At 55.8% G+C, this 9,750-nt stretch overlaps 1 protein-coding gene across 1 annotated transcript; it reads right to left on the reverse strand.

Moving 5' to 3' along the window:
• Nucleotides 1-3,885: 3,885 nt before the first annotated feature.
• CCDC166 (coiled-coil domain containing 166) lies at nt 3,886-9,235 on the reverse strand. Its single transcript, XM_004047648.4, has 2 exons — nt 8,567-9,235; nt 3,886-8,470 (listed from the first exon to the last, which is right to left on the reverse strand). The coding sequence occupies exons 1-2, from the start codon at nt 9,008-9,010 to the stop codon at nt 7,595-7,597; spliced, it is 1,320 nt and encodes a 439-aa protein (XP_004047696.1). The 5' UTR covers nt 9,011-9,235; the 3' UTR covers nt 3,886-7,594.
• Nucleotides 9,236-9,750: the final 515 nt, after the last annotated feature.

Here is a 9,750-nt window from a genome sequence, read left to right on the forward strand (position 1 = left end):
ACCTGAGCACCCAGAATCACTGACACTCCCCACTCCTCCCCTCCCCACACGTGCACACTTAGGAAGTGTGGCAGCCTGACTGCAGGAGAACCATGATACCACACACAATCCAAACAAAGGCAGAGTAGCCCCGCCTTAGGACAGGTGAGCCTGTGGCCTGCACACCCATTGCCACAGCTGGAGGGCTGTGTCCTTTCTACAGAGGGGTCAGCCAGCCTCGTCTTCTGGTCACACTACTTCAAAGGTGCTCAGTCCACTCACCCCACCTCCAGCTGCAGTGTCTCCACCGGGGACCACGACCACCATGTCCATGTTCAAGCAATTCTCTGCCTCAGCCTCCCAAGTAGCTGGGATTACAGGCACCCGCCACCACGCCCAGCTGATTTTTGTGTTTTTAGTAGAGACGGGGTTTCACCATCTCGGCCAGGCTGGTCTTGAACTCCTGACCTCGTGATTCACCCGTCTCGGCCTCCCAAAGTGCTGGAATTACAGGGATGAGCCACTGTGCCCAGCCACCTCAGGGCCTTTTTGCAACTCCGGATGTGGGAGATGACAAAACCACCATGCAAAGAGGGGAAAGGGCGGAAACAATTTATTTGAAAAGGAATAAGGAAAGTGAGTGACTAGTTAAAATTTCAATATTTGGACACTGCTGAACAGATGTCGGGTGGATCCAGCAGCCGGGGAGCTGTGGTGGGCTGTACGGCGGCCGCTGAGCAGTAGGACACGGTCTCCATCGCCCATCACCTTCCTTGGGGTTTACTCAGCAACTCGGCTGGCCGCAGCCCTGGAGCCGCATGCCTGAGCATCTAAGGATTTCCTAAAGGGGCCTGAGGTCTGTCACCTGGACACGTGACGAGAGACAGGGAGTGACCCTCTCAGATGACTTACAGGTTGGGAGAGGAGAGATGTCTGAAGGGAAATACACCAAGTCTTTTGTGGCAACTGAACGAAACTGATGGCTTCTGCCTTGTTCTTCAGGGCAGGTCCTCCTGGCCAAATCTATTCAGCGTGCAGATGCAGACCTAGTCCTACTCTTTTCCTGATTCCATTTTTCCCTTTAATCCCATAGATAAAATCCAGCCCTAGGCTGGGCGTGGTGTCTCACGCCTGTAATCCCAGCACTTTGGGAGGCTGAGGCAAGTGGATCACTTGAGGTCAGGAGCTTGAGACCAGCCTAGCAAACATGGTAAAACCCCGTTTCTACTGAAAATACAAAAATTAGCCAGGGGTGGTGGTGGACGCCTGTTGTCCCAGCTACTCGGGAGGCTGAAAATGCACTTCTCCAATCCCCCTTCGGCTGCCCCTCCTGGTAGCTGCTGAGTGTTGCTGGCCACAGCCCTCAGGGGCCGCCACCTTTGCTTTGACCTTTGCTGACGTGGATGTTTGTTCCAAGGTTATGCCCCTTCTTGGGGCCACATCCAGGAACTAGTAGATGGAGGGGTGCTAACGCCTGGCCCCGTGGCTCCTCTCTCAAGGACCATCCAGCTGCAGACCCCACACAAGCCCTGCCACGCCTGCACGGAACTCGCCTCTGTCGGCACAAGCTCCCCACAGCAAACCCCCTGCTGAGTGGCCCGGGGTTGGCCCTGGGTGTCTGGCCCCACAGCACAGCGGATCAGACCTTCCACTTGGGGCCCAGAACACCCAGGCTCACGTCCTCCTCCTTGCTCGAGTACTGCCCTGTCCTGTCCATACACAGCCAAATCCCCTCGCCGTGGATCCCCGGGGGTCTGAATGGTCTGATGTGAAGAGATGTTCTCTTGCCAGAAGGGGTGGAATGCAGTTGGGGTTCCCTTGGCCAATACATCAGGCAACTTTTGTCTATAAAAGAGAGTTAAGTGCACGTTATTTTAGTGAAGTTTATTCCGAGTTACAATTCACACAGGCCTTCTGCTCTCCAGGAAATACAGCACAAAGGGTAAAGCCCCCTTACTGCCCCTACTCCTGTGGAATGAGCTCTCCTGATGGTGGAGTGTGTCCACTGTGAAAGCTGCCGCTACCAACATGGAGTCGGGGTAGCCCTGAAGTCCTCAGATACAGAGGCCTGTGACAGGACGCAGCCCAAGACACTCCTGCACGGAGATGGTTCCAGGACCCACAGGGCGCCCTCAGGGTTGCCTACCCCAGATGGACGCTTGCCCAGCAGTGACTGTCTCAGCCCACGCACTAATTCCAGCTCCTGTAACAGACTCCTGTAAAAGACCCTCGGCTTTGAAAACAGCTTATGTGGGCTTCTTTTTTGTTCTTGTTGTTGTTTTTGAGATGGAGTCTCGCTCTGTCTCCCAGGCTGGAGTGCATGGTGCAATCTCGGCTCACTGCAACCTCCGCCTCCTGAGTTCAAGCGATTCTCTTGCCCCAGCCTCCCAAGTACCTGGGATTACAGGCGCAAGCCACCACACCCAGCTAATTTTTGTATTTTTAGTAGTGACTGGGTTTCTCCATGTTGGCCAGGCTGGTCTTGAACTCCTGACCTCAGGTGATCCACCCGCCTCGGCCTCCCAAAGTGCTAGGATTACAGGCATGAGCCACTGCGCCTGGCCCTTTTTGTTTTTAAGATTCCCCTTTTCCCCAACTCCCCCGGATACACCTATAGCCTGCCAAATACCCCGAATTGCAATTCTCTGCAATTCTCAAATCAACTCGCTTATTTGGAGAGCTTGTCTCTTGAGTTTCTTTTTAGGTTGACACAACAAATACTTGTCCAACACCTGTGCAGGTTTGTGTGTAGGCACAAAACTGCGTGTGTGTGCTCCTCATCATGTGGAGTTGTCCTGTGCGCCCCGCATGTGCTTCTTCATTCCGTCTGTGTGCACTCTTTCCAGCAACCGCATGCTGTCCCATGAATGTGTCCTGTGGAAGGACACAGCCTGCAATCCCAGCGTTGTGGTGCTGTGAATTCCGCCGCAGCGAATGTCTTTGCTCTTACATCTGTGTGCACACGTACCTGTATCCCCGCTCTTGCGTCTGTGTGCACCTGGGCCTTGCCAGGTTCCTGCAGCTGCTGTAACAGGACACCCCAGACCAGGTGGCTTCAGACAACAGAAACGAGTTCTCTCACAGTTCTGGGGGCCTGATGTCCAAAATCCAGGCATCAGCAGGGCTGTGCTCCCTCTGAAACCTGTAGGGGAAGGATCCTCCCTTGCTTCTTCCAGTTTTGAGTGTTGCCAGCAGTTCCTGGCAGTTCTTGGCATGTAGAAAATCACTCCAATCTCTGCCTCTGTTGGCACACGCGTTCTCCCTGTGTCTCTGTCTTCATGTGACCAGCTTCTCATAAGGACACCAGTTACATTGGATTAGGGCCTACCCGCATGACCCCAGCTAATGACATCTGCAACAACCTTATCTCCAAATACAGTCATGTTCTGAGGTACTGGGGGTTAGGGCTTGAACGTAAATATTTCAGGGGACTCTGCAACCCACAACAAAGGTACACAATGGATTCCTAGAGGTTGATCTGCTGAGTCAAAGAGCAGGGCTGTTTTAGATTTAATAGCAGCAACCAGCCAACAAAATCAGGAGCGTTCCACACTCCCAGGCTCCGCAATGACACGGGTGCCCTCCACAGCCCCTTACTCTGGGTCTTCCTCATCCTGGCACTGGCTTGACTTGCCCCTCCCTGTTTCCTGGGCAGCATGGCTCTCTTCAGACACGCATCGGCATTTGTACTTCTTTGGTGTTCGAGTCGTTTCCTCTGTCTTCTGGTTGGTTGTTGGGTCTTTGGTGTTCAAGTCGTTCGCCTGTGTCTTCTGGTTGGTTGTTGGGTCTTTGGTGTTCAAGTCGTTCGCCTGTGTTTTCTGGTTGGTTGTTGGGTCTTTGGTGTTCGAGTCGTTTGCCTGTGTTTTCTGGTTGGTTGTTGGGGACATGCATCGGCATTTGTACTTCTTTGGTGTTCAAGTCATTGCCTGTGTTTTCTGGTTGGTTGTTGGGTCTTTGGTGTTCGAGTCGTTTCGTGTGTTTTCTGGTTGGTTGTTGGGTCTTTAGTGTTTGAGTCATTTCCTGTGTTTTCTGGTTGGTTGTTGGGTCTTAGGTGTTCAAGTCGTTTCCTGTGTTTTCTGGTTGGTTGTTGGGTCTTTGGTGTTCGAGTCGTTTCCTGTGTTTTCTGGTTGGTTGTTGGGTCTTTTCTTATAGCTCCTTATAGAGTTGTCCTTCGTCTGTTTTATTTGTTGTAAATATTTTTGCCAAGATTGTCATTTGTCTTCCAATTTACGGTGTAGTTTACTGTAAGTTTTTCACACTGATTTCCTGTCTTCACAGAAAATCTTTTATGCCCCTGAGTTTTCTTTTCTTTTTTCTTTTTTAATTTTATTTTATTTTGAGACAGAGTCTCACTCTGTCTCCCAGGCTGGAGTACAGTGGCGCGATCTTGGCTCACTGCAAGTTCCACCTCCTGGGTTCAAGTGATTCTCCTGTCTCAGCCTCCCAATTACAGCTGGGATTACAGGCATGTGCCACCACGCCCAGCTAACATTTTTGTTTTTTTTTAAATAGAGATGGGGTTTTGCCATGTTTGCCAGGCTGGTCTTGAACTCCTGGCCTCAAGTAATCCACCCTCCTTGGCCTCCCAAAGTGCTGGGATTACAGGCGTGAGCCACCATGCCTGGCCTTGGGTTTTCTTTTTTAAAAAATGCTTTCCACGTCTTCAAATCATTTCCAAATTTACCAAATTTACTTCCAATACTTAATGTTTTTACTTTTAAAAAAAGTTAACAGACTATATCTTTAGGGCAGTTTTAGGTTTACCGAAAAATTGATCATAGAGTACAGAGATCCCATAATACCCCTTCACAGGCACTTTCCCTTATTATTATTATTATTATTATTATTATTATTATTATTTTGAGACGTAGTCTCACTCTGTCACCCAGGCTGGAGTGCAGTGGTGCAATCTTGGCTCATTGCAACCTCCACCTCCAGCTTCAAGCAATTCTCCTGCCTCTGCCTCCTGAGTAGCTGAAATTACAGGTGCCCACCACCACGCCAGGCTAATTTTTGTATTTTTAATAGAGATGGGGTTTCACCATGTTGGCCAGACTGGTCTTGAACTCCTGACCTCAGGTGATCCGCCCACCTCGGCCTCCCGAAGTGCTGGGATTACAGGCGTGAGCCACCGCACCCGGCCACTTTCCCCTATTATTAACATCTTGCCTTAGTGTGGCTCATCTTCTGTGACTGACAGGCAATACTGATATGTGACTTTTAACTAACGCCCACGGTTCACATTAGGGCTTCACTCTTGGTGTTGTAGATCCCATAGTTTGGAAAAACCATGTTTGCACAATTGTAGTATTGTATGGGGTAGTTTCGCTGCCCTAAAAATACTCCTTCTTCACCTTTTCACCCCATCCTCCCCCAACCCCTGGCAACCACTGGTCCTTTTATTGTCCTCCCCCCCTTTTGCCTTTTCCAGAATGTTGCAGTTGGAATCATACAGCATGCTGCCTTTTCAGACCAGCTTCTTTCACTTAGCAATGTGCACTTAAATTTTCTCTGTGTCTTTTTATGGCTTGACAGCTGGTTTCTTTTCAGTGCCGAATAATATTCCATTGTCTGGATGGACCAGAGTTTATCCATTCACCTATTGAAGGACATCCTGGCTGCTTGAGTTTTGGCCATTATTAATAAAGCTTCTATAAACATCCATGTGTGGGATATTTGTTTTTTTGGAGATAGAGTCTTGCTCTGTTGCCCAGGCTGGAGTGTAGTGGCAGATGTCAGCTCACTGTAACCTCTGCTTCCCGGGTTCAAGCAATTTTTGTGCCTCAGCCTCCCTAGTAGCTGGGATTACAGGTGTGCACCACCACACCCAGCTAACTCCATATGTGGGTTTTTATATGGACACAAATGTTCAACTCCTTTCGGCGAATGCCAAGGAGCACTGTTGTGGATGGTACAGTGAGAGTACGTTTAGAACCTGCCAAACTGTCTTCCCCAGTGGCTGTGCCATTTTGCCTTCCCACCAGCAATGAATGGGAGCTCCTGTTGCTCATTCTTGGCGGCTTTTGGTGTCGTCAGTGTCCTAGATTTATCCACTTACGGGTATGTTTTACTTTAACGTTTGGATCTTTATTCACAAAGAACCAACCTTCCAGACTGGCTGAGTGAGTGGGCTCCCTATACTTTTTCTAGGGCCCAGGTGTCCCCCTCCCCAACACAGTTCTTGCCCCAGGGCCAGACACCCTTGCTCCAAAAAGCTACACACACAGCGACAACCCAGCTACACAGACCCTGCGTGTAGGGAGGTGCATGGGGCCCTGCAAGCCGGGGAAGCTGCCCGCCTTGCAGCAGCTGCACCCACCTCCCTGCCCGCCCGCCTCGGGCGCAGAGCCCCAGCGTTGGCAGCTCCTCGTGAGGGGACAGAGATGGCTCAGGTGGGCCCACCCTGGTCCCTGGGGGTCCTCAAGCTCCTGGGAGGAGCACCAGGGCCAGGCCGCGGGAGGTGCTGGGGAGGACTGGGGGCACCCACTTGAGACCCCAACAAGGGAACTCAGGGCCCCGGGGAGAGGGAAGCCCGGGCTGAGCGCCACAGACCTGCTCAGAGGGAAGAGCCGGCCCGCGGGACAACGAGCAAACGAGGCCACCACCAACCCGCAGAGCCGCAGCCGCCTCCACGCACCCCCGGAACCCACGCCTCCCGAACCGGAAGCGCGGCGCCGCTCTAGCCCTGGGCACTCGCTGGTCGCGTCGCGGCCACGATGCAGGTTGAGCGCGAGCTGGGCGGGCGTCCCACGCAGCCCGGAGAGCTGACCCTCCACGGAGGGGCATTTTAATAACCGCCTGTACACATCCAGATGCGACAACTAAATGCAACACGTGACCCTGGAAGATGGGGACAGCTACAGAAACACTTGGGACGGGTGACAAAGTTGTGATGTGAGCGATGATGGGGATAATATTCCTCCACAGTAAATGTCCTGGTTCTGATCACTGCACTAAAGCATCGTAGGAGAACATCCCTCTGTTCAGGAAATACACATGAAAGTACTTCGGGGCTCCGGGGCCAGCATCTCCAACCGCATCTCAAACGGTTCCGAAGCAACGCGCGTGCACAGCGATACACACGGACCAAATCCACGGGCAGCGTCAGCGGCCGGGCATCCGGATAAAGGATCCATGGCGGTCCCTGTGCTATTTTTGCAACTTTCTCTAAGTTGGAAAGTATATCAAAGTTTTAAAATTACTGAAAAACTCCCAGTAGGTTGAACATAAGACATCCCCTTGGCGCGGAGAACAAAGTCTACGCTTTTTCCCCGGGCCTCACCGTAGCGGCCCAGCTGCCAGCTGCTGCTTCGTCGCACGTCCGCGCCCGCCAGTGCCCGGGCTTGCTCTGAGCCTGCCGGCTCGCGGTAGGGCTCCACTGAAGGCAGGGATGCGGGGTCCCAAAGGGCATTCAGGGAAAGCAGGCGCTGAGCTCTCTTGCAGTTTGGAAATTGGACGCACGAATGAGTGGCCGGCCGGAAATGCTAGAGCATGCACGCGGGTGTCAGAGCCGCCCGGGGGCCACGCCTTTATTAACCATTGTATTATCCCCGTAAGCGTCCTGCGCGCCTGACTCGGCCACACTAGGGCCTCCCGGGCCTCACTCTCTGCAGGTTCAGGCTCTACCCGGGGAGGCTTCTGCCGCAGCTTCAGCGTTCACACTCTCCTCCGACTGTGGGGGGAGAAGAGCCGGATCCCGATCCCGGGACAGGCCAGAGCGAAGCTTGGGGCCAGACTTCGTAGAACGAAGAGTGTCCTGTGAGGACACCCTCAGTGAGGACCCCGAAGAGATCCCAGAGCCCTCGAGTGACTGCGCCAGCGACAGGGCCCGGGAGCCTGCGCGCGACGCGGTCAGGGATGGCATCCGGGATCCCACCTTTGAAGTGGCCAGCGATGGGACCCTGGAGTCCATGCTCGATAGCACCAACGAGGGGACCCAGGAAGCCTCGCGCGACGGGACCACGGACGAGGCCCGGGAGGCCGCGCGCGACGGTACCACAGACGGGGTCTGGGAGGCCGCGCGCAACGGGCCTATGGGGGCGGCTAATGACCCGGGGCGCGAGGTGGGCTGGGAGAAGGCCGGCGGCTCCCAGAGCGGCGGGCCTCCGGGGCCCCTGCGCAGCCAGCCGTGCACACGCGCCAGGTCCCGCGTGTCCTCGTGCTCGCGGTGCAGCTGCTCACGCTGTTCCAGCAGCTGGCGCCGCGTGTGGTGCAGCAGCTGGGCCCGGCGGAGCAGCAGCAGCAGCTCCTGCCGCAGGCGTCCGTTGTCCGCTTTGATGGCCTGCGTGTGCGCCACAAGCGCGCGCGCCGCCTCCCGCTCCGCGCGCCGCGCCAGGGACTGCACGCGCTGACGCGCCTCGCGCTCGAAGGCCGCCTTTTCCTCCAGGAAGCGCCGCTTCACGCGGTGGAGCAGCTGCGTGTGCTCCACGCGCATATGCAGCAGCTCGCGCTCCAGCGCCCGGATCCGGGCCAGCTGCTCCAGCTGCAGCACCTGCGGCGGGGGCGCCGTCAGCTCAACCCCACCCCGCCCCCGGCCCGGCCACCAGCCCCGCCCCGCCTCACCCCGGCCGCGGGCGGGCTCACTGGCCTTGTAGGGCTGCAGCTCTTGCACCCGCTGTGCCATCTGTGCCGCGCGCGCCTCCATCTCCAACAGCTGCGCGCGCACCCCGTCCTCGCGCCCGTGGTAGAGCGAGGCCAGTTCCGCCCGCTGCCAGTGGATCTGCGCTAGGTCCACGCGGTTCTGCTCGCCCAGCCGGACGATGGCGTTGGCGCAGCGCTGGGCGCGCGCGCTCACGTAGCTGGCGTAGAGCCGGTTCTCCTCGCGCAGGCGCAGCGCCTCGCGGTCCAGGAAGGCGTTCTCTCGCAGCACCTGGTCAACGCTCTCCTCGCAGGTGTCCAGCTGCTCCGAGAGCAGCGCGTGTTCGCGTTGCAGGTACTGCGCGCGCTCCGATAGCAGCTGCTCGGCACCCGCGGCCGCCGCACCACCTGGCTGGCTCCCTGCGCTCGGCCCGCGCTTTTTCTTGGGCGCCATGGGTTGGTGCCTGGACCACCAGGACTGGTGAGGGCAGCGACCCCGGCCCCTTCCCCAATTTAGCCCTTCCTCTTGCCTGGCCTAAATATTCTAGGCGCCAGGCCCAGAGGTGGGACGCGCCTCAGGGTCACGAGGCTTTGGGGGAGGCGGATCGGGGCTTTGGGTCGCGGGTCAGGGCAGCTTTGCCAGCCTTCACTCGTGGGCTCCCGCTGGACCTTTGCTGTCCGTCTGGGTGCGCCTAACATTAGTAATGTTGCTGCTCGGCGGGCACGGTCTCTATGGAGACAGAACTTAGTCGTCCTCTCCCACCCCCACCCCGTTACTCTGGCGATGGCCGACTCCTTCATTCCGCACAACTCTCATCCTAAGTCGCCCGTGACTGCTTGTGAATGCGCCCCCAGAGATAGGGCCTGAGCTGACAAAACTGGGCTTCAGACGGACTCCGGACGTGCTTCTGAATCTCACAGAGCCCAGAAGCGCCCTTCGCCTTCGGTTCAGCAATGGGCCTTCTCCCGGGTTGTCCCCCACTTGAAGAGGAGCTTCACCACGTTCCCCCCCGTTTCCCGAGTGAAATCTCTGTGTTGTCAGGAGGGAGCGCTTCCCTGGAGCATTCGCCTCTTCGGGGACCCTTGCTTTCCCTGAGCATTTTGTGATTCCTTCGGTGAGGCCCCCGTGGGAATTGGGGTTCCTGAAGTATGGAGTCCACCGGGCGCCTGGAGAGCGTTTCTCTCTGAAGGTCC

This window comes from Gorilla gorilla, chromosome 7 (genome assembly GCF_029281585.2).
Source record: "Gorilla gorilla gorilla isolate KB3781 chromosome 7, NHGRI_mGorGor1-v2.1_pri, whole genome shotgun sequence".
NCBI lineage: Eukaryota > Metazoa > Chordata > Mammalia > Primates > Hominidae > Gorilla > Gorilla gorilla.

What these genes read in the sequence shown, in the direction of transcription:
- CCDC166 (XM_004047648.4), bottom strand. Translation starts at nt 9,010, where the DNA reads ATGGCGCCCAAGAAAAAGCGCGGGCCGAGCGCAGGGAGCCAGCCAGGT. An exon ending in AAGAGCTGCAGCCCTACAAG is followed by an intron (nt 8,471 to 8,566) that starts GCCAGTGAGCCC and finishes CCCCCGCCGCAG; the next exon opens with GTGCTGCAGCTGGAGCAGCT.